The 24,384-nt window shown below is 43.0% G+C and overlaps 1 protein-coding gene across 7 annotated transcripts in view; it reads right to left on the bottom strand.

Moving 5' to 3' along the window:
- The window catches only part of kdm2aa (lysine (K)-specific demethylase 2Aa), a 215,357-nt gene that overhangs the window by 29,927 nt on the left and 161,046 nt on the right, over positions 1–24,384 (bottom strand). For 6 of the 7 annotated variants that reach the window (XM_037254384.1, XM_037254353.1, XM_037254394.1 and 3 more), the window contains 4 exons: positions 9,330–9,563; positions 7,995–8,158; positions 7,492–7,638; positions 7,168–7,386 (listed from right to left, as the gene is read on the bottom strand). In XM_037254384.1, coding sequence (XP_037110279.1) covers positions 7,168–7,386; positions 7,492–7,638; positions 7,995–8,158; positions 9,330–9,563 — 764 coding nt within the window. Of the gene's footprint in view, positions 1–5,797; positions 5,929–7,167; positions 7,387–7,491; positions 7,639–7,994; positions 8,159–9,329; positions 9,564–24,384 lie in introns of those variants that run through there. The other variant, XM_037254377.1, reaches the window with a different exon arrangement.

The raw sequence follows: 24,384 nt of genomic DNA on the forward strand, positions 1-24,384 counted from the left end.
GAATCGCGGTAAATTCCCTCGGCAGGTAAAAAGGACGGCACTTAATGATCACAAACTCCGCCAGTGGCGAGCAGTGCCTGCATACCACCACAGAGTCCCGGCACCAGTCGTCACGGATGTAGACGCATATTCCACCTCCACGAGATTTCCCCCCTCGTACAATGGTCCGGTCCGCCCGATAGCACGCTAGCCGCTCCAGACGTACAGCCGAGTCCGGAATGTTGACGGTCAACCAAGTCTCAGTGAACACGAGCACACAGCAGTCACGCACCGTCCGGTTCGTAGATCTCAGCAAGCGAATGTAATCCATTTTGTTGTCCAGCGATCGAACATTCGCCAGAAGAATGGAAGGCACGGCCGGGCGAGCCGGGTTGGCCGCCAGCCTGGCCCGGACGCCCCCACGCTTGCCCCTCTTCAGCCTCCTCGCACACCGCTTTCGACGCTTCCCAACCGGGGGAGGAATAGCAGACGAGTCCGGCGACGCTTCAGGACGTAGCAGTCCGAGCGCCTTTAATGTCCCCGCATCAAAGTCCAGAACTCGACAAAAGTCGCTTTCGCCGATGTCGAGCAGAACCTTCCTGCCGTACTTGTAGCACGACTCAGTACGACGAGACGAACGCACAAAACTGCCGGTCAAACACTCATTTGACGAACAAAACACCGTTCGAGCGGGACAGAGAGAGGTCGCTGCGTATGCACGCGCCGCCATCTTGATTTCACATATGTGCAAGGATGGAGGAGAATGTTTACAGGAAGGTCACTTGGAGATAAAAACCAGCTGGTGCCAGAGGGAGACAGCCAAGGACTCGGCCAAAGATGATCACCAAGGCCGAAAGACGGGATGGAAGACAACAGCCCACACACACACACCGAATCGTCCAGAACCAGCACCCACTCCCATGGAATCAAACTCTACTGCGAACTCGCCCCACCCCAACGACTCATCACCCATCAAACTCGCCCCACACCGGCCTGTCCAACTGAATATAAGCTGACCAAAGAACCTTGAACGTTGCCTTTTCTGAATGGAGACTTTCTGCTCTTGAAAGGCCCAGCGCTGTATTGTACTTTCCTGAAAACAGAGCTTTCTTAACAAGAATTATGATTGAACTCAACCAACCTGTGTAAGTCTAATTTCTGCTTCAGTGTCTTTGCATTTTCCTAAATCTGAAGAAATTAAACGAGCACGCAGTGAGTAAATTGGATAACAGGTGATTGGCAATGGCTTTTGCCGTGAGGCGCAGATAGCGCTCCCTAAATTGTGGACCAAATCCAACAATGGGTCTGTGGAATATTTAGAATATTAAGACGTCAGCGGCGCGGCGCATACCCGGCATCGTTTCCATAAAGGACGATCGATGGATTTAATGAATTGGAGTGACACAGATGGTTTTATAAACGTGTTATTTATGTAATAGTTATTTGAATAACTCTGAATGTTACGTCAGGCCCGTTCTCAGCTCTTCATTTGTGTTTATGTCACGTTAGTATACCTATCATTTAGCCTGTTGTTGCTCGTTCACGTCTGTTCTTGGTGTTGGATTTTGTCGAATAAATTTCCCCCAAAATGCGACTTGTACTCCAGAGCGACTTATATATGTTTTTTTCACGTTATTGTGCATTTTATGGCTAATGCGACCTATATTCCGGAGCGACTTTTAGTCCGAAAATTACGGCATATATATTTTTTATCAACAATCAAATAATTCAGGTCAAGACGCTCGTCCCGGTCGTGACATGTTTCCACAGTGGAGTCCGCAAAGCTTGCAAAAATGAGTAAGTATTTATTTTGAAAAATATTTTAAAAAATTGCGTTTCTCTCCCAGTTACATCCGTCGGTGCATCTGCGTCTCTTGACACAGTTTAACTCAGGTCAAGACGCTCGTCCCGGTCACGTGACATGTCACCCCAGTCGAGCCCGCAAAGCAAGCTAAAATGAGCAAGAAAAATAAATGTTTGGAAAGCTTCTTTGGAAAGAGGAAAAGGCCCAATGAGGAGACAGAAGAAGAGGCTACAATTTCCAAGAAAAAGAAAGACGGATTAAAATCTAGACAGAATATTCCGAGATCGCCACAAAAGCACTGAAAACCCTGCTTCCCTTTCTAATATCCTATCTTTGTGAAGCGGGATTTTTTGCGGTTACTGCAACAAAAATAAAAGCTACGGAGCAGATACTTAACTGTGAGTTTGATTTTTATGTGGTTTATATTTGTTTTTATGCCAATCGTATCATTTTATTTCATTGTATTTATATATTCATTATAAATGTATTATTTATGTATATACCGTATTTATTCTAATTATCGCACAGGGCGATAATTAGAGAAGGTTTATGTGGGCGATTAATTGAGAACACTTTTTGTCCAATCGCCAAGGGGCACTGAAATGGGCGATAATATGTATATTTTCCTTATGTAGTATGCAATACCTGCATCTCACTGGTGTTCTTAACACTAGAAGAGCGGCTGTTTTGATCTACCTCTAACTGCGGGGTGCGTCAATTGACGCTCCATCGATGCGACACGTTACCGTCGCACATCACATGTCGCGCACGTCATGTTATCGCGATCGTCTTGTTCGAGTGTACGCCCTGATAACGTTATTGTGTGAGGATATTGTAGCGGAGTGACGAGTGTAATTGTATCATAGTTTATGGAGAAAAACAATTTAAAAAGGACATTCGACGTGCTGTCAAATCAGTCATATTTAAACTTGCGCAATGACGTCAGCATGCGGTCGCGGAGGAAAACTTAAGTTTTGGGGGGAATATTTAGCAGCATGGTATCAATGTTTTTTTATTTATGTCATCGCTAATACACACTGTGCGATTATTAGAATATGGGCATAATTAGAACTGAATATAAGCTGACCAAAGAACCTTGAACGTTGCCTTTTCTGAATGGAGACTTTCTGCTCTTGAGCATGGTCGCACGAAAGGCCCAACGCTGTATTGTACTTTCCTGAAAACAGAGCTTTCTTAACAAGAATTGTGATTGAACTCAACCAACCAGTAATTTCTGCTTCAGTGTCTTAGCCTTTTCCTAAAACTGAAGAAATAAAACGAGCATGCGGTGAGTAAATTGGATAACAGGTGATTGGCTATGGCTTTTGCCGTGAGTCGCGGATAGCGCGCTTCCCAAATTGTGAACCAAATCCAACAGCCTCCTCTGAGGATTGCGTAATCACACGGCTGCCTATGTTGACAGGCTATGCAGTTAGACTGAACTGCTCTCTCTTTATGTCGCTAAGTGTTCAAACACTGTGGCTATATTAATTAATTTCCGTAGTTAACCAGCTCAGTGGCCTAGTGGTAGAGTGTCCGCCCTGAGACTGGAAGGTTGTGGGTTCAAACCCCGGCTGAGTCATACCAAAGACTATAAAAATGGGACCCATTGCCTCCCTGCTTGGCACTCAGCATTAAGGGTTGGAATTGGGGGGTTAGATCACCAAATGATTCCCGAGCGCGGCACCGCTGCTGCTCATTGCTCCCCTCTCCCCCAGGGGATGGATTAAGATCACACGGGGATGGGTTAAATGCAGAGGACAAATTTCACCACACCCAGATGTGTGTGTGACGATCATTGGGACTTTAACTTTTAAGCTGGTGTATATAATATCTTGTGTTATTTTTCATCTGTCTGTAACGTCGTGTTTCTTTAGATGAACAAAACGGCTTTGAAAAGAGATCTTACGGAGGCTACGAAAAAAGGTTCTCCAGCCTTATGGCAGGGGGTGCTAGTGATCCCGGGATGCTTCATGCGCAGAGGCGTAGCCAAGCCGGGGCGAGCCGGGGCGGCGCCCCGGTTAGGACTCCTTGCGCCCCGGTTGAAAATAATCGAGCTTTTTCGATTCTTCATTTTCATGCCGTTTTTTTCTTTCGGTCTTGCGCGAATGTGCTTGCGCTATTCTATGTGCGCGATGTTATCCATTCACCGTTTGCCTCCCGGACCCGGATGTTGTTTTAGCGATCAGCGAACGGCGTGGGTGATGTTCGATTTTTTTTCCTGTGGGCGTGCGCCCCTACTGGAAAAATTTCTGGCTACGCCTCTGTTCATGCGACTACCTGTAGAATAAGAGATCTCCAGTTCAAATTTACAGTGAACAACTGAGGAGCAGTCGTCCATTTGTTTCGTTTTACATTCTTTTTTTTTTTTTCCCGTTTTTACATTTCGTTTTACAATGGAGGATTAGATATCTAAACAATTTTAACTTTGGATTTTCGGTCGAAGCAGGAGGTCATCAGTAAAGGAAGACCAACTCCGGAGTTAAAAGGTGTGATTCTGACAACGGGACTTCGGAACGGAGTGGTACGCACGATCGAAAACAAGTTTTGATTTCATGTGCTTTATTGAGTGTTATTATATGTGAAGACTGCTGATGAGATTTTAATTAAAATAGTTCAAATTAAATAATTAATAAGCCACACTAGAGCAGCGTTCCCCAACCTTTTTTGTGACACGGTTAAGTGACGTCAGTGCCTTCCCAGTCATGAACCTCACCGCACGTCACTGCATCACAGATGTTGGCTTTTGAACTTTGCGTTGATAACAGTCCGGATGGTCCGCTTCCTCTTTGGTCCGAAGGACACAACGTCCAGTGTTTCCAAAAACAATTTGAAAAGTGGACTCATCAGACCACAAAACACTTTTTCATTGTGCATCAGTCCATTTTACATGAGCTCGGGCCCAGAGAACCCGGCGGCATTTCTGGATGTTTTTCATAAACGGCTTTTGCTTTGCATGGTAGAGTTTTAACCCGCACTTACTGATGTAGTGATGAACTGTATTTACTGACAGTGGTTTTCTGAAGTTTTCCTGAGCCCATTTGGTGATATCCTTTACACACTCATGTCGGTTTTTAAGGCAGTGCCGTTTGAGGGATCGAAGGTCACGGTCATTCAGTCTTGGTTTCCGGCCGTGGCGCTTACGTGCAGTGATTTCACCAGATTCTCTGAACCTTTTGATGATATTATGGACCGTAGATGTTGAAAACCCTCAATTCTTTGCAATTTTGCTTTGAAAAATGTTGTTCTTAAACTGTTCAACTATTTTCTCACGCAGTTGTGGACTAAGTGGTGAACTTCGCCCCATCCTTGCTTGTGAATGAGTGAGCATGTTTGGGGAGGCTCCTTTTATACCCAATCATGGTACCCAATTAGCCTGATCACATGTGAGATGTTCCAAATAGGTGTTTGATGAGCGTTTCTCAGCTTTCTCAGTATTTTTTGCCACCCTTCCCAACTTTTACTGGAAGTGTTGCAGCCATGAAATTCAAAGTTAATTATTATTTGGCAAAAAACAATTAAGTTTATCAGTTTGAACATTAAATATGTTCTCTTTGTAGTGTATCCAATTGAATATGGTTTGAGAAGGATTTTCAAATCATTGTATTTTGGTTTTATTTACATTTTACACAATTTCCCAACTTCCGTCAAAATCCGGTTTGTAATTCGAATTGACTTGAATTCGACTGAGCTTCAGCTGTGTTACAATGAACGATTCCAGTTTAGCGATGAGGAAGCTAAGTATCGTATTTTTTTCCGGACTATAAATCGCAGTTTTCTTTTCATAGTTTGGCCGAGGGTGTGACTTATACTCAGGAGCGACTTATGTGTGAAATTATTAACACATTATTATATCAGGTTTTAATGTATGGCGTTAAACTAGGGTTAATATTAACGCCAAGCAGCTACGGTACTAGATGGCTGTTGTTAAAAAAAAGTAGGTTAAAAAAAAATATTACGGCAAATGGTATTTCCAGGCGGTCTCCCATCCAAGTACTAACCAGGCCCAACCCTGTTTAGCTTCCGAGATCAAGCGTTCTCAGGGTAGTATGGCCATAAGCTGAGATGGTTTTCAAAACTTAGCACTTTATAGGTACAATCACCTCTGAAACCGCTGATTAAATGGCAGAGGCAGTACTTGATGGCTGTTGAACAAATTTGCTTTAACGATTGAAGTGCAAAAAAACCCCAAAAAAAGCTTTCAGCACCTGGTATTCCCAGGTGGTCTCCCATCCAAGTACTAACCAGGCCCTGCTTAGCTTCTGAAATGGGACGCGATCGGGTGTTTTCAGGGTAGTGTGACCAGAATCGGCCTCAAAATTTAGCATTTCATAGACAGGTTCTTTTACAAATAAAGACTGCTGCTTTGAGTTCACAAGGAAACAGCCTCTTTATTCACTGGCTTCAACAAATTGCTCCTGACGGGCTGCAGTCCTCAAACAATACATGGACATAGTCTGCCCTCTAGCGGTAAAATACGTGAACTAGAATGCTATGGATGACGCCACACAATGTAGGTTTCAAACTCTGTTTATAGTTTCATTGTCAGAGTTCAAACTAGGCTTGCAGTTTCTTAATTCCGTCGTAAACTAATGTTAAGGTTTTAAAGTAGGGCGTTAAATTAGGGTTTATATTAATGCCAAACATGTTATTTTCACACTGAACCGCAAGAGGGCGCTCTAGGCCTGTGTATCAGGATTCAGAAAGGCTGGAATAATTCTAACTGCAACTGAAGGATGAGTGACATAAGCGACGTAGAAGAGGAAGCGCTGCGTCTTTGACTTCCGGAGTTAGCGGAGTTGTTTAAAAGTGACACAGAGGATGAAGATTTCATTGGATTTAGTGATTTGGAGTGACGCGGATGGTTTGGTAAACTTGTTAGCATGCTATTTATGCTATAGTTATTTGAATAACTTAATATATGTTAACATACCAGGCACATTCTCAGTTTGTTGTTTGTGTCCTGTAATGTTAGCATACCGTACTGTATTCAGCCTGTTGTTGCCACTGTTCTGTTTTTATTTTAAATTGCCTTTCAAGATGACATGTCTGTTCTTGATGTAGGATTTTATCAAATAAATTTCCCCCAAAAATGCGACTTGTACTCCAATGCAACTTTTATATGTCTTTTCCTTCTTTAATTTGCATTTTATGGCTGGTATGACTTGTACTCCGTAGCAACTTATAGTCCGGAAAATACGGTATGTGTGAAAATTGTGTGAATTGAATTTGACTGAGCTACAGCTATTGAACGATTCCAGTTAGGAGATGAGGAAGTTAAGTATGAGTGAAAATTGTGTGAAGCAATATCAAATAAATACACAAAAGTGGTCTCACAAATGAATACAGTCCCTTTGGACAATTACAAAATATAAATAAAATACCTGATAAAATGAGTTCATTGAGGTTGGTCCGTGTGTGTGTGCCTCCTGTTGCCAGCAAAGCTATTGAAGAATCCGTAATCTTCTTGCAGTGAGCCAGATCCAGCTTCTCCAATCGTGGCATATGTTGTTGAATTAGTCTCAAAGTGGACTCATTGATATCCAGACCAGACAGGTGCAGTGCTACTATGTTCCTTAGTCTGCAACGAGATGACTCCGAACCTAAAATGAGAGGGAGTGTGTGTGTATGTGTGTGTGTGTGTGGGGGGGGTCAACGTGAATAAATGTAGAGAATTTGTACGAATTCTCATTTGTGTTGAATCTGACCATGATAGGAGAGGAGCTCTTGAAATTGGGTATCTTTAATGCCTTCACACCAACGCAGATCCAGTAGTCGAAGAGAGGGAAGAGTTGAGGAGACCAATGCTGACAGGCATGGCCAGGACAAGCCAGCAAGCCTTAACTCTCGAAGACCTAAAGTAAGACAGAGAGTGAATCTGAAAAAGGAATGGGCAAAATAATCTGTGAATCAATGTTAGGATGTGCTTGGCCAAAAAGGTAGTTGATCCCTTTTCTTGTCCTGGGTCCAGCTTGTAATGTACAAGACGAAATTGCAACCCGTCATTTCAAGTATAATTCTTAAAACCCATATTCCATTGAGCGCCGAATAATTCCGGCTGCTGGCAAGCTTTTTTGTTTTTTTTTCTAGACAATGGTGTGTAAATTCATAAATAATACAACAAATAATACATATACCGCTTCTATTTCGCAGAGCTTTGTTTATTGCACAATAAATGAGAGATCACTTTATAGAGATACAGTATCTTTACCTGGAAGCCTGGTTAGAAGACAGTTGAGCTGTCTTTTGGCCAAGGGTGTCCATGAGAGGTCCAAAGAGGTGGGCTGATGTTTTATGATACCTGCCAAGGCCTGGTTACTAAGGGGGTTGAATCGGCTCAGATCCAGATGGCTCCATAGGTGCTTATCAAAGCTCCTGCATCAAATAAGAAATTGTAATTTTAGGACCTCTTTAACACGTCAGAAAAAGGCTGGGCAACATGGCCACAAATGTATATAACAGTAACGTTAAATAAAAATAAGGTTACATTTTTTTTATTCATAACAATGTAAGAAATTATTCACTAATGTATACAGTGCTTTTCATCATTCAGTCTATTTGAGGAGCTAAATTGATAAATAATGATGAAACTAATGTTAATTAGGTTAACATTTATTATGCAAATATCAAGTCGGAATTAAAAGTTAGCACTCCCTGGTGCAGCTGATATTTTAAATCAAAACACTGAAATCAGGCTTTCAATTTAGTTTTCGATAAATTATTAAAATATTTGTGTCTGTGTATTAATTAGCTTTTACCTCTTCCCTTTTCAGCCGTAGCAAGTCCTTTTCTGATTTCTTTAATCAGATCTCAAACATAATTAACTCAACACTCAAATAACAATGTTTATCGGATTGGATATGCAATTGAAGATGTTTTTTTTTTTGCCTCTATCCAATATTGTTGCTGAAAAGATTTCTTTAATGTGGTACTGTTAAATGTTTTTATATTTTAAATATTTATTAAATTAGTGTAATATGTATAATCCTCTCAGTTAAAATAAACACTGGTGACGTTCCAACTTCGTTTCAAGTTTACGGTGGCTGTGTGTAGCTTTCTTTACGTAATTTTTCCCTCTCGGATCCCTCACTCATTAGGTTGCTGGGTCATTTGTGTTCCTAGTTACTTACTCTCCCCTGTAATGTGGTTCCAGTCACACCAATGTGACTATATTACAAAATCATTTATTTCGATAATTTGTGACCTCATTTTGATAGCTTCGCAAATCGCACATTTTCTCTCTGTCTCCCCTTTTGTTTTAGTGATAACGCTGCTTGCAGAAGTTTAAGTTTTTTGATGCAAGTATAACGACAAACATATATTATTTCAATGATGTTTTTTCCCCCACTTTCTCTTGTGGCTGGCCATACATTGATGTCACTGTCACACTGAGAAGTGCACATAGCGGGGGATATCAAACAACATGCATTACCGTGATATGCCAGTAGGGTCCAGATTTGTCTTTGTCCAAATTCATACCTTATATTGAATATACATCTCTACCACGCACCTCTACTTCAGAGGAACACATTTATGTAGGACATACCACTTATACCAGGCCTTGCAGACGCTCATGCATTTGAGCAACTCAGCTTTGTTAAGGTATCTGAAAACAGAGACCCAAACTTCCTTCTTTCCTCCACTCTCATCCACATCCTGAAAAGATGATAGGGACAGCAAGGATGGAGTTGACACTGCAGCAGAGACAGAAGTGGAGGGTTTCCCTTCCTCTGAAGATGCCAACTGATCTACAGAGCCCTGGTTGCCATGATGACTTGGCCTGGAAAATAACATTTGAAGAGTCTGATCACATACCAATTCTCAACCAATTAATGTCTCCATTAAATTAAGCTCTCACCATAAATGAATGCAAACCCAACAATATTGTTAGTAAACCGTGTTCCTTAAATTGCATAATATACTACTACTATGGTGTCTGAGATAAGAGTGACTGGCTTTCAAATTGTTCGCCTCCGACAGTTCTGCTTCATTCAATTAAAACATCGCACCATAAACTGATGACGTATTTATGATTTTGCCTGCCCTGGTGCGTGTGCACTATTTCACAAGTTCATGTGCACGGTTAGACCCTCAAACTTAACGTTTTCTTGAGAAACATAGCATTGCCATGGCAACATCGTTTCAAGAGAACTCACAAACTTTGTCTTAAACATGATGCAAGTTTTAAGTAGAACTGGTTGACCAGCTAGGAGAAACATAAAAATTAAAATGTTTATTTCCACTTCAAAATATCCAGAAATTATTTAATTTTATTAAAAATTCAGTTTTGCCCATCCAATTTCTACATTTTTTGACTGTTCCGAACTGTTCCAGCTTTAAATTATTCAGCTTATGCGAACTGATTCCAAGAATTCTCCCTTACCAAACATTCCACATTCTCTCCATTACAAAACCCACAAGTATTTGGACTCATTCAGTTTTTCCCCTCTAATTTCTACATTTCTGGCTGATTCAAACCGTTCCACCTGTAAACTATTCAGCTTATGCCTACTGATTCCAATAATTCTCCCGTATTGAAAATTCAACATTCTCCCCATTACAAGACCCACAAGTATTAAGACTCATTCAATTTTTCCCCTCTAATTTTTACAATTCTTGACTGATTCAAACCGTTCCATTTCAAACTATTCAGCTCATGCCTCCTGATTCTGAGAATTCTCCCTTCCCAAAAATTCTACATTGTCCCCATTACAAGACCCGCAAATATTTTGACTCATTCAGTTTTTCCCCTCTAAGTTCTACATCCCCTGACTGATTCAAATCGGTCCATTATTAGTATTTGAACTCATTCAATTTTCCCTCTCTAATTTCCACATTCTTTGACTGATTGAGGTTGTTCCAACTTTAAACTCTTTAGCTCATGCCTATTATTATTATTCCATAACATTCCAGAAGTTTTAATTCAGCCTATTAGCCCTAACATACAATTTCTCCAGAAATTGCATTCTCTAGTTCAGGGGTGGCCAACCAGTCAGAGACTAAGAGCCACATTTTTTACTGTGTCATCGCAAAGAGCCACATCATACACATGAGCACACATGAACATCCCCCCCCCCCACACACACACACACGCACACACACACACACACACACACACACACACATGCACACACACAAACGCGCGCACACACACCTCTGCTCAGCCAAATTTATTGTGACATTATCATGTCACGCACCAACATGATAATGACAAATTGACTCCTACAGTACTAAAACCACAGACCAAAGACCACATTTTCAACAATGAACATTGTGTGCATTGTCTCACACAGACAAACTCTCAGTTCAACAAATTCCACAAACAAAAACATACGTTTTTTCACTTACTATGTGTGGCGGGACAGACCATTCGTTTTAGTTTGTCGTTTTCAGGAGACAAGATTTCAATAACGTCACTGAGGCATTTTTTAACGAACTCCACTTCATTGTATGGCTTTTTAGCCCGTGCAATGTTCCAAGCCAGTTGAAACAATGCAAGCGTGACAGTCTCTGAGTGCTTCGTAATTTTTTTGAAAAACTGTACCTATTTTTCTGCCTGACTTTTCAAAGTGTCCAAACTTGTGCTTCCGAAATTCAGTCCCTTTTGGAAAGTCCTTATCGATATTGGCATGAAGTGAGCTGAAGTGCCGCTGAACATTTGAAGCTTTTAAATGCGCTAATGACGTCCGACATATCAGGCAGAATGGCTTGCCATTGCGTTCAACAAAAAACAACTTTAACTCTGTTAAAAACGTCCTGTGTTCATCGTCATATATTCGTTTAGCTGTGCATTTTTTCCTTGCCATTTTGAGAGCAAAATTGACACTCCTCAAATGGGTTTGTCCCTCCTCCTTTGCGGGATTTCACCTCACGCGCATGCGTGTTTGACCAAAATACCATATTGAACTCAAGCGAAGCAAATACGCACAAAAAATAAATACAAATGTTGATATGAACGTAAAAGAGCCGCATGAAACCAGCCAAAGAGCCGCATGCGGCTCGCGAGCCGCGGGTTGGCCACCCCTGCTCTAGTTCATTCATGTTTTTCTCCTTGCAAATTAATCATATCGATCTCACATTTGCTTGGGAGTGTTTACACCTTCATGAAGATAAAATGTGCAGATCATGCCTTTTTGCAAAAAGGCATTGCTGTGACAATGCAGAGTTTACACAAAACAACCAAGTTACTCTTTTGGCTTTTACTGGCAGTTGGCAATTTACAACTTCGGCAACTTGAAACTGAATCGAAAGTTACAGGTCGTCTCTGATTGGCTGTTGCCACACATGTGACCACCTTGTTCTTTTAATCGAGTACAATGGTGGTTTGCATCCGCAGTCTTGCATTAATGCCATTTACTGAATTACGTATATGTGTTGCAACCAGGCACAAGGCTTGATCGAGAAATACGCACAAACCAGATCACCATAATCGACCTGAAATTTATCATTATCGGTATTCACGAACACCCTTGCCTAGCCTGAACTTATTTGTTTTTCAAATTGGCCCGCTATTAGCCCTTTTATAGAGGTCAAATATTAAATGTTAGGGTTTACAGATTATCTTGATCGTATGATTATGTTGGAATGTAACCTGTAATAATTAACCTAGCTTGTCCTGTCTTAACAAAAGTAGTAGAACAAAGTGCTAAGATCTTTTGAACTGATTGACTAGCTGCAGAGGAAGCAATCAAAGTTGCTTTGTTTACACAACGTCGTAAAAGACCCCCTGCTATGCTTTGATCAGCAGGCCAGGGGCTTCAACCCCATCCTGTCCACTCTCATCCCCACTCTCACCCCCACTCTGTTTCTCTCAATAAAAATGCTCCTGCAAGAGGCCTGAGTCAGACCTCATTCGATCATCGCTGTACGCACAGCGACGAATGGACTCTCCACCTGCAGGTGTCTAAAAGGACTTACTTGTCTCCCGTGTGGTTCTTGCAAAATAAGTTAGAGTGAGCACCACCCTAACATTTTGGTGCCGTGACCCGGATCCCTCATACCCGCCATCTGGCTGACGGAGCAGGACGTGCTGCATTGTCGACAAGCCAGCGTCCTTTAGGAGGACCTGGAAAAGAAAGTCCTGGGAAGAGAATTTCTTCGCTGGGCCAGCATCTTAGGTCTGCCTTCGTCTGACAGAGGTGGATTGACGGGATCCGGCAGTGCAACGAACCAGGGGACAAGTAAGTTAAAGCCCTAAAGTTGTGTGATTGTGTTGTTGTGAAACGCGTAAAAAGTTAAAGGTGCACGAGCTATACGGCTTTGGTTTGTCCGAGCTAAATAGGCAGGACAGAAGATTTTAAGTCTTGTGGAAGGAGTGGGTGTTGTAGAGTCCCCCTCCGGATGAAGTGGCTCTTCTGGAGCAGTGGTTCTCAAACTGTTTTATATATATGTTTGTAAAATCTCACGTACCCCCTAGAGTACCTCCGTGTACCCTCATTTGACAACCACTGTTCTAAAGAGTACAACTTCGCGTTGGCAGGAATGGGTAACAGGACTGTTGTCTTTAGTTCCCAGGGAAGGAAGGGGTGTTGTAGAGTCCCCTCTCCGGATGAAGCAGCTCTTTTTTTTTAAAAGAGGACTTCGCGTAGGCAGGGATAAGAAATTTGTGTGGTTGAGAGTGTGACTGGTAGGATAAATGGACTAAATAGCAGTTCTAGCATTGGTGTGTCTGACTTCATAACACCAAGTCGGGTTGTTGTGATGCGTCTAGTGTGTTGTGTCCAGTGCATGTCACTTCTCACTGTCAACCCTCACCGCTGGCTAGCAGTATGCGAACGGGAGAGCCGAGTGCGTAAGTCTCTCCCTGCCAGTACATAGCCTCTCTAACAGCAAGCCCTATGTAGTGCCTCCACGCGGCGACACATGGTAACTGGGTACAACACGGACCCAGGCTAAACTACAAGGGACTCGGAGGAGGTTTGGCCCCTAGACGTGCGGCACGCGGGCCCACCGGTGTGTGGACACGCCCTGGTGCCCACGAACCAGCCCCCAACTATGGGTTAAATAGTACCACTGCCCAGTGGGCTCCTCGGGAGAGGAATGGGCTAAGGGAGTCAACCCCGACAGAAAATCAATTTCCCTTTGGGTTAGCGTCAGGAAGGGCATCCGGCTGTAAAAAGTTTTGCTCCAAAAATTCTCAGTATGGCTAGAGACGGCCATATCGAGAACCCAGTCCAACCCAGCGGCGCCTGGAAAGCGGACTTTAAAACGATGATGATGATGATGATAGCATTGATCCACGGCAATAACACAGGCCAGTAATTTGTTGAAAGGTCAATTTAAACCTGCATTGAGGATCCTCAAAGATAAAGAAATTTTTTTTTGTATAAACCTAAAAAAGAAATACCAAATTAAGATGGGAAATAAGAACGGTAAATCTCTAGCTCTCGATGGAGATGAGAAGTACATGGCGAGTAAATTTGTTAATTGTATGCAATACATGCCGAAGTGGAAGAAAAAGTATGGAGTAGAAGGGAAGTTGAAAGTTGAAATGTGGAAGATAGTGGTTGAACTTTTGGAGGAGAGTGTAGTTAGGAAGACAAATGGACTGAGAAGGGAAATAAAAGAGAGAGAATTGAGTTGTGCTAGAATGTGGTTGAAAGCTTCACAAGAGAGAAGGGAACAAATTCAAAAGACAAAAAATAGAAAGATAAAAAGTGATGAGGCCGCCATTCAATTAAGATTTGAAAAATAATTCTGGGTGCACAGTGGCATCCCATTCAATGATGCAGCTGCGAGTGCTTATCAGCAACATCTTAAAAATGCGCTCCTCACTGGTTTCCCCCCTGACTTAGGCAACTGGGTGAGGAAACACTTGGTAGAAGGTGATACTGCTACTGTTACAACAGCTATGCAGTGGGCCAGACATGCTGAAAAAGTGATCCAAAAAGGCAAAAGTTCTGATGTATTTCATCTAGATCAGTGGTTCCCAAACTTTTGCAGGCTGGCGCCCCCTTCGGCTCTCCAGTGAATTCCTAGCCCCCCCCCCCCCCCCCCCCCAAGGACCGGCATTTATATAAATAAATAATACATTTATATAAATAAATAAATAATACATTTATAATATCATTACCATTATGTTGAATTAGTGGGAGCCCTGAGTTTGTTTCTCAGAAACGAGCCGGTCCCATCTAGACGTAATCGGAGACAATGACACCCGAAGTGATTTAAGGTTTGTCTTTTATTGCAGGATGCTTGGTCTCCATGTGTTGAAGCAGTTTTGAATGCTTCACTGCCTGGTTAGTTAGCCTGTCGCCACATATTAGCTTTGCGGGCTCGACTGGGGAAACATGTCACGTGACCGGGACGAGTGTCTTGACCTGAATTAATTGATCGTCGATAAAAAAAAAAATTCTGTGCGGCTTGGCGGCCCGGTACCAAGTGACCCACGGACCGGTACCGGTCCGCGGCCCGGTACCGGTCCGCGGCCCGGTGGTTGGGGACCACTGCCCTAACCAGCTCAACACAACACAACACGGCGCGTTCTGGCGAGTCCCCAATTTCATGTTGACTTGAACTCAAGATGATGTTGACCGCCAGAATGCGGTTTTTATTATAAGATAAAATTCTGAACATTACAAGCTTGAAATTACAAACCTGAGCTTTTGCTTTTGTAGTCTATGCTGTCGGATCTGACTGGGCCAGAGCGGCGTGTTGTGTACAAATCGACTGCCGCCCCTCTACCGCCCCCCTACCGCCCCTTTCTTCCTCACCGCCCCCCCAGATCTTTCCACCGCCCCCAGGGGGGCGGTACCGCCCACTTTGGGAACCACTGATCTAGATGATGATGGTAATGATCTAGATCAGGGGTCACCAACTCCGGTCCTCAAGGGCGCCAATCCAGCCTGTTTTAGATGTATCCCCCCTGCAACACACCTGATTCAAATAATCAGGATTGCTATCAGCCTTAATAGAGCTTGCTGATGAGCTGATCATTTGAATCAGGTGTGTTGTTGCAGGGCTGCACCTAAAACAGGCTGGATTGGCGCCCTTGAGGACCGGAGTTGGTGACCCCTGATCTAGATGAAGATACAACGGTCATCTTCCAAAGTTCCCAAAGGGGCAGAGGAAGCGTTAGAGACCAACAAGGCCGCAGGCCGCCATTCAATTCAATCTCCACATCAAATTTGGACTGTTGGAACTGTGGGAAACGGGGACACTTGGCAAGAGTGTGTCGTCATGTAAAACAAAACCAATCAAAGGGCGGAGGAAGAGGCAGAGGAAAAGTCACATTTTCAGCATGACAAGCTTCCTCCCCTTTGACCTCTCATGCTAATACAGAGACATTGTAATGCTACATTTAATAGAAATAATTGATTGGTTGTGTTATAAGATTATACAAACTTCTATATGCGAGCTAAATCTGAGAGATTGAGTTCTTTAAATTTAAAAACAAAGAAAAAATTCTGATTAATTTGCCAGCAGTTTTTTTTGTGTTGAGTTTTTTTTGGATTGGTGGATTGTTCTATCGGGAACCTTGAGTTGAAAATGGTATATGAATATTGTGTGGGGGGCTTGGATAAATTGGGACCAATGTGATGGAAAGACTCCTTTTTGGAGGCTGTGTGTGAGATGCAAATGAGCATGGATGACTGATTGCCTGAATGAAAGGAAAATACAGGTTGAATGGTTGAAGTTGTTGGAGACTACTATCGAAAATTAGTAGAGCGACTTTGAAGAAAGAGTGATTTTGAGTAAGTTAAATAAAGTTAAAGTTAAAGTCCCAATGATCGTCACACACACATCTGGGTGTGGTGAAATTTGTCCTCTGCATTTAACCCATCCCCGTGTGATCTTAATCCATCCCCTGGGGGAGAGGGCAGCAGTGAGCAGCAGCGGTGCCGCGCTCGGGAATCATTTGGTGATCTAACCCCCCAATTCCAACCCTTAATGCTGAGTGCCAAGCAGGGAGGCAATGGGTCCCATTTTTATAGTCTTTGGTATGACTCGGCCGGGGTTTGAACCCACAACCTTCCAGTCTCAGGGCGGACACTCTACCACTAGGCCACTGAGCTGGTAAGGAAATGCTAAGGAAGAAAAAAAAAAGGTTGCTTTTGGAGTGATAATTAACAAGAGAAAAAAAACTGGAGAACCAGTAACACATGCAGAAGATGTGTGAACCGGGAAATTGAGAAGCGTTTTGGAAAGAAAGTCAAATTAAATGATGATAGAATCACATGTAGTAAAGGTGTCAGGCATGGGCGTTGCCAAGCCTCAGAAGGAGTGAGTGAGTAGGACAGATAGTGAAAGATAGTAAAAATACAACACTTTACGACATATGGATTCTCTAATACATTTGGCATCATACCATTAAGTGAAATTTTTTTCAAGCTTTTCAAACTTTTGATGTAAACAATTGGAAGATTATTGAAAAATGACTAAAGAAGCTATGAGGAAGTGGGGTATGTGTTTGGAAGGGCACACGCTTATGCGCTTCCCTGGCTAATCAACATTTGTTTGACTGATCAAAGGAACCATTTGCTACAGGATTTAACATCCATTCCCCCAGCCCAGAGCCGACCAAGACCAGAGAATCTCCTTTAAAACAGGAGGCAATAAATGGAATAGCCCCTGTCATAAATGGTCTTTGGTTAGGAGGAATCATTAGGAAGTGCTCAAACTCTTCTCGCAAACACTCCTATCTGCCCAGTTCAAAAGGGCAATAAAATTGACTACAAGAGTTGCAAAGAACAGACGAAGAACAGTCCTTGACCCGGCATTTGCGTTTGGCGGTCGTCGGTGTGGTTCCAAGACCTGCGTCTTGTGGTTTGTCATTTGTAACATTTTGGCCGTAGCGAATCTCCCGGCATTTTTTGAATGTGTATGTGATCATTTGGCCGTTGTGAACCTCCCGGCAGACATAAGTGATTTGGGCTTTTGTTGTTTATTTTTTTATATTTTTTCCCTCTCTTGTTGCCTCTGTGCGGGCGTGGCACTGGCCCCGGAGTCGGCCTGGTGTGATGGAAGGGGGGCTGTGTGCTGGGCCTCACCTGGGCCTTTCTGTCTTCCATTGTCTCCATTGCTGCTGGACCGTGAGGGGGAGAGGAGAGCGATTGTTGTAATTGGCTTGTGAAAGGACTGCAGGAGCTTGCTCCTCCAGTGTCTCACCTGTGCCTTTCTGCCTTCCATTGTCTCCACTGAGACTGGACTGTGGAAGGGGGAGTGTGGTATTGTGGTAATTTTCTTGTGAAAAGGCTGTAGGAGACGGCTCCTGTGGTGGTGTTGCACATGGACCGTTCTGTTCCATTGTCTCCACGGATGTTGGAATGTCAGTGGGGTGATTGATATTGTAATTTGATTGTGGGGGAGACTGATGTAGGTGCGGGTCTCTGGGCTCTGCGAGTAGCTATTTGCTGGGTTGGCGCGGGTGGGGGACGACGGCATTGATTGTCCCAGTACTGGCCAGGCTGGGATAAATCAGTATGGCCCCCCCTCTTGCTTCCCTTGCTGTGGCTGCGCGCGGAGTGGAGTCATACCCACTCCAGGTGTGTGCTGGAGTCGTACCCACTCCAGGTGTGTGCTGAGGGCGTGGTAGCAAGTGAGATTAAGGCAGGATGATGGAAGAATGAATGAGGACAGGCAGGGAATGCATGTACGACATGGGATGTGCACGACTGTAACTGAGGTCCGGTGGACTTCAATGTCTGCCTGCTCACGGCCATCATGAAGTTAAATGTTGTGGGACAGGGGTTGAGCTGTGATGGTGAATGAATGGGTGCCTTTGTGTCTGTTAGTTTGTACGTGTGCGCGCATATGAATGGCCTAGGTAGGTTGATGTGGAGGTGACGTGGTCACAATTGAAGATAAAATTCCTCTCGCCTGTAAGTATAGTACAAATTGAGATGAATAGGATTTGATGATTACTCAGGGGCACCACTGACGTCAAATGGTTCAATGGAGAAGGCCCGTTTCCTGTGGCTGGACAAGACAGGACGATCTAGTCCAGCCGGGATGGGTATGATAATGTGTCCGGGACACCTTGCTGGTCCCTTTTGCTCCCCAACGACGCTATTGACACATTACGTGAATGTGTCAAAAGGGTGGGGGAGTAGAATAATTTAGTCTCCTGTAAGATTCAATGTTTTGTCAAATGTAATTGTTCTTGGAGTCTTAACAGGACATGTAAGAATTCAACACACAGTGATGAGAGGAGCAGAAGAAACATCTCAAATGACTAATGCAAAGGTTGCAGAAAAGGTGCTGTTTTTGCTGTTTTTCCGGACGTGCTGCTGCTCTTTCGGTGGCAGATCCAGATGGGGATTTGCTCAGCAAACTACTGCGGATACGGAAGCAAAGACCGAGGTCCAGATCACCTCAACGTTCTGGCTGAAGGTCCCAAGAAGGAGGGGGACGGAGCCTGCGTGGACTGGACCCTATAAATTGGTGGAGCGCATCTCACATGCCGTCCGGCTGGCCGGCAAAGGAGATATGTGGTATCATCTGTCCCAGTGCGCCCCAGTGAAGGGTTCCTGCAAGGAACCAGATCCGCCATTGACAGCGTCCCCGCCCCCAGTTCAAATAGAGGCAGAATAATCCTCTTCCCCCTTGGTGGCCAGGTAGTCCACCCTGAGCCACTGAAGACAATGGCCACGCGGCAGATATTTCCAAGTTCTCCCCGGACGGAGCAGAGCTGCGAAGGGGGTGAGAATTGTGCTCACCCTCCACCAGTGGGCGTGCCAAGCCCCCAACGGCTGAACAATCACGAGCAATTTTTATCTTGAACTGTTATTGATAACATTCTGGTCGCCTAAGGCAGAGGGACCGTGTGATTCTTTTCCTGCATTAATCTTGCCGCAGGTTTTTCAATCACACACTAAATTTGGACTGGAGTATTGAGGAAAAAACCTCATCTTCACTGGAAATTATTGCTGTCATTGTATTTTCTTACTTATGTTTGATTGTTCAGGGTTGGCATAAACATATGATAAAACAGGAAGGATATGTTAGGGTTTACAGATTATCTTGATCGTATGATTATGTTGGAATGTAACCTGTAATAATTAACCTAGCTTGTCCTGTCTTAACAAAAGTAGTAGAACAAAGTGCTAAGATCTTTTGAACTGATTGACTAGCTGCAGAGGAAGCAATCAAAGTTGCTTTGTTTACACACCGTCGTAAAAGACCCCCTGCTATGCTTTGATCAGCAGGCCAGGGGATTCAACCCCATCCTGTCCACTCTCACCCCCACTCTCACCCACACTGTTTCTCTCAATAAAAATGCTCCTGCAAGAGGCCTGAGTCAGACCTCATTCGATCATCGCTGTACGCACAGCGACGAATGGACTCTCCACCTGCAGGTGTCTAAAAGGACTTACCGTAATTTTCGGACTATAAGTCGCACCGGAGTATAAGTCGCACCAGCCATAAAATGCCCAAAAAAGTGAAAAAAACCCATATATATGTATATAAATCGCTCCTGAGTATAAGTCGCCCCCCCACCCAAACTATGAAAAAAAACCGCGACTTATAGTCCGAAAATTACGGTACTTGTCTCCCGTGTGGTTCTTGCAAAATAAGTTAGAGTGAGCACCACCCTAACATTAAAGGACTCCTCCTAGAGGTTTTATCAGTTTGTCTTGAAACGGTGGGTGCATCATTTAAGATGATGAAGAAAATGAGTACAAAAACGTCCCGCCTAGCTACAAAAAAAGATTTGTTCACACCTCATTGAATAAAGTACGTAAGCATACAATTATGTTCACACATTAAATCAATAAATAAACATTTTAAGCATATATTGAAAAAAATGGGTTCCAAAAAGTCCCACCGAGCTACAAAAACAGAATTCCTCACACCTCATTGAATAAAGTGCATAAGCATACAATTATATACACACACATTAAATAAATAAAAGAAACATTTTAAGCATACATTTATACCTACACACTAAATCAATATAAAAGACATAACTAGACAATTCTGACATGTGATAAGTGGTAATGAGAAAATGTTTTTATAACTTCATGATCTGATATGTATTTTTGTGCACTTTGAAATAAATATATTTTGGTATATTGCCTGAATAGCTTAATGACCCTTAACGAACTGTTCAATGCATGCCTGATGTTTTTCTAAATCACGGACACTGCCAAGGCCATCTAGGAATGCTGAATGCTTGATTATATCTTATGTTTTGCCTAATGCTTGATGTGACGTCATATGTTGCCTAACGTTAGACGCCAGCCTTGGATGATTGGAGAATGTTCTGGACAGAGGGTAATGTTTTGCCTAACAAAGAAAACCTATTTATATATATTACAAGAAGCATGATTAACTGAGAATGTGACGAAAGTAAGTAAGTGCATGGAATGTAAAAAGAATAAACAAATGTGGTGACTAAAAGCTTGGCAGGGAAAACTTTGCATGGAAATAGTCAGGAAATATTAAACAAATTGAGTATTAATGAAATTGATAAATGCAGCATGATCACAAGTTCACGTCCCGACTAACAGTTTATGCCACACCCAAAACGTCACGTAATTCCGTACAAAATGATAAATTGGCAGGATGATGAATGGAAGATGTGCGACAGAGTGTGAAGTGGATGTATACAGAAGGTTGGTTGCGCAAGAATGGAGAAATTATTTTTACAGGAAGTAACCTTGGAGATAAAACCAGCAGAAATGCCAGAGGGAGAGCGGCAGGCGAAGAACAGCCAAGAACCTGGCCAAAGGGTCAAGCCAAGGCCGAAAGTCTGGAAGCAGGTGGATGGAAAAACAACAGCCCCCACCAAGCCACCCCACACACACACACACACACACACACACACTGAATCGCCATCAACCGCCTATGGAAACTGCTCTTATCGAACTTGGCCCACCCCCATGGAATCATTACCCATCGAACTCGGCCCCCAACTGCATGTGCAACTGATTATGAGGTGACCAAGAAACTTTGAACGTTGCTTTTTCTGAATGGGGACTTTCTGCTCTTGAGCATTGTTGAACAAAAAGCCCAGCACTGTATTGTATTTTTCCTGAGAATGGAGCTGTCGTAACAAGAATTGTGATTGAACTCAACCAACCTGTGTAAATCAAATTTTTGTTTCGATGTCTTATTCTTGTAGAAAAAAGTGAAGAAATAAAACGAGCACGCAGTAAGTGGATTGGCTGTGGCTCTTGCCGTGAGGCGCTGATAGCGCGTTTCCCAAATTGTGGACCAAATCCAACAATGGCTGTGATAAAAAAAAGTCCAATGCTTTTAATTTTATCCAGCACTTTTGCTGTGGCAACACCTGATTTGCCCTAAAAAAAACAACTACCAAAGCCCCAACCCCCCCTCCAAAAAACAGATCGTGATGGTCTTAACATTCGTGAAAATATGACTGTACTCAGAGACGTGTGCTTTGGCTGCCCGTGGGGATGACATCCTGTTCTCCGGGCGCTAGGATGGAGCGGTCAGGACCCTTCTTGACAAACTAAATACCTAAAAAACACACTTATGCTGTTTGGTGTGGCTGTTTTTTTTTTAAACAAAGTTGGAAGTGTGGACAATTTTTTTTTCCCCCTACATGAAGAAGTATTTTCTTTTAAAAAGCCTACGTGTAGTCAAGTCCTGAGAAGATTGTTAACTGTGTGTGGGTGAGAGGGTTTTACAACATTAATACATTCATAATAAATGAATATATATATATGTACACCGTATTTTTCGGACTATAAGTCGCGGTTTTTCTCATAGTTTGGGTGGGTGGGGCGACTTATACTGAGGAGCGACTTATATGAGAATTCTTTCACAAATTTTCAAAATTAAACAAACAAAACCAAAAAAAAATTGAAACTGCGATAAAGGAACCGCGATGTAGCAAGGGATTACTGTAATTTGAATTTCAAGTGACGTCAGCGGCGCGGCTGTTTACATAAAGGACAAAGATTCGATCAGGGGATGACGAAGATGACGAAGGGCCCCACGTACTACCGGCATCATTAGCGGCTTTGTTTGTAAGTGAGTTTGAAGGATTTAATGATTTGGAGTGACACAGAAGGTTTGAAAAACTATTATGGCTTTTACGCACGCCCGGTCCTACTCTACGGAGCTCTCTTTTACCTCCGTGGATGGAAATCGGGGGCCGGCGCTCGGCCGGGTGGCTGTCCGGGGACGGTGGATGGGGCCGGGACATGGCTTTTATGCACGCCTGGTCCTATTCTATGGCTGATGTCAGGGCGCACGTGCGGCGTTGTTGACAAAGGACGAGGAATTTGATTGATGGATTTAATGATTTGGAGTGATGGTTTGATAATATTATTGCTTATATAATAGTTATTTGTTATATAATTTACATCTCGTTATATGGGCCTGTGGAATATTTTGAAGTGCAAGCGCCGTCAGCAGCGCACACCCGGTCGGCATTGTTGACATAAAAGACGATCGATGGATTTAATGATTTGGAGTGACACAGATGGTTTGATAATATTATTGTTTATATAATAGTTATTTGATATATAATTTATATATTGTTTTACGGGCCTGTGGAATATTTTGAAGTGCAACAGCCGTCAGCGCGCACCCGGAAATTGTTGACAAAGGACGATCGATGGATTTAATGAATTGGAGTGACACAGATGGTTTTATAAACGTGTTATTTATGTAATAGTTATTTGAATAACTCTGAATGTTACGTCAGGCCCGTTCTCAGCTCTTCGTTTGTGTTTATGTCTTGTTAGCATACCTATCGTTTAGCCTGTTGTTGCTCGTTCATGTCTGTTCTTGGTGTTGGATTTTGTCGAATAAATTTCCCCCGAAATGCGACTTCTACTCTGGAGCGACTTATATATGTTTTTTTTCACATTATTGTGCATTTTATGGCTAATGCGACCTATATTCCGGAGCGACCTTTAGTCCGAAAAATACAGTATCAGTATATATTGCGAAAGTATTCGGCCCCCTTGAACCTTTCAACATTTCGCCACATTTCAGGCTTCAAACATATAGATATAAAATTTTAATTTTTTGTCAAGAATCAACAACAAGTGGGACACAATCGTGAAGTGGAACGAAATTTATTGGATAATTCAAACTTTTTTAACAAATAAAAAACTGAAAAGTGGGGCGTGCAATATTATTCGGCCCCTTTACTTTCAGTGCAGCAAACTCACTCCTGAAGTTCAGTGAGGACCTTTGAATGATCCAATGTTGTCCTAAATGACTGATGATGATAAATAGAATGCACCTGTGTGTAATCAAGTCTCCGTATAAATGCACCTGCTCTTTGATAGTCTCAGGGTTCTGTTTAAAGCGCAGAGAGAACCATGAAGACAAAGGAACACACCAGGCAGGTCCGAGATACTGTTGTGGAGAAGTTTAAAGCCGGATTTGGATACAAAAAGATTTCCCAAGCTTTAAACATCTCAAGGAGCACTGTGCAAGCAATTATATTGAAATGGAAGGAGTATCAGACCACTGCAAATCTACCAAGACCCGGCCGTCCCTCCAAACTTTCATCTCAAACAAGGAGAAGACTGATCAGAGATGGAGCCAAGAGGCCCATGATCACTCTGGATGAACTGCAGATAACTACAGCTGAGGTGGGAGAGTCTGTCCATAGGACAACAATCAGTCGTGCACTGCACAAATCTGGCCTTTATGGAAGAGTGGCAAGAAGAAAG

This window comes from Syngnathus acus, chromosome 1 (assembly GCF_901709675.1).
Source record: "Syngnathus acus chromosome 1, fSynAcu1.2, whole genome shotgun sequence".
NCBI lineage: Eukaryota > Metazoa > Chordata > Actinopteri > Syngnathiformes > Syngnathidae > Syngnathus > Syngnathus acus.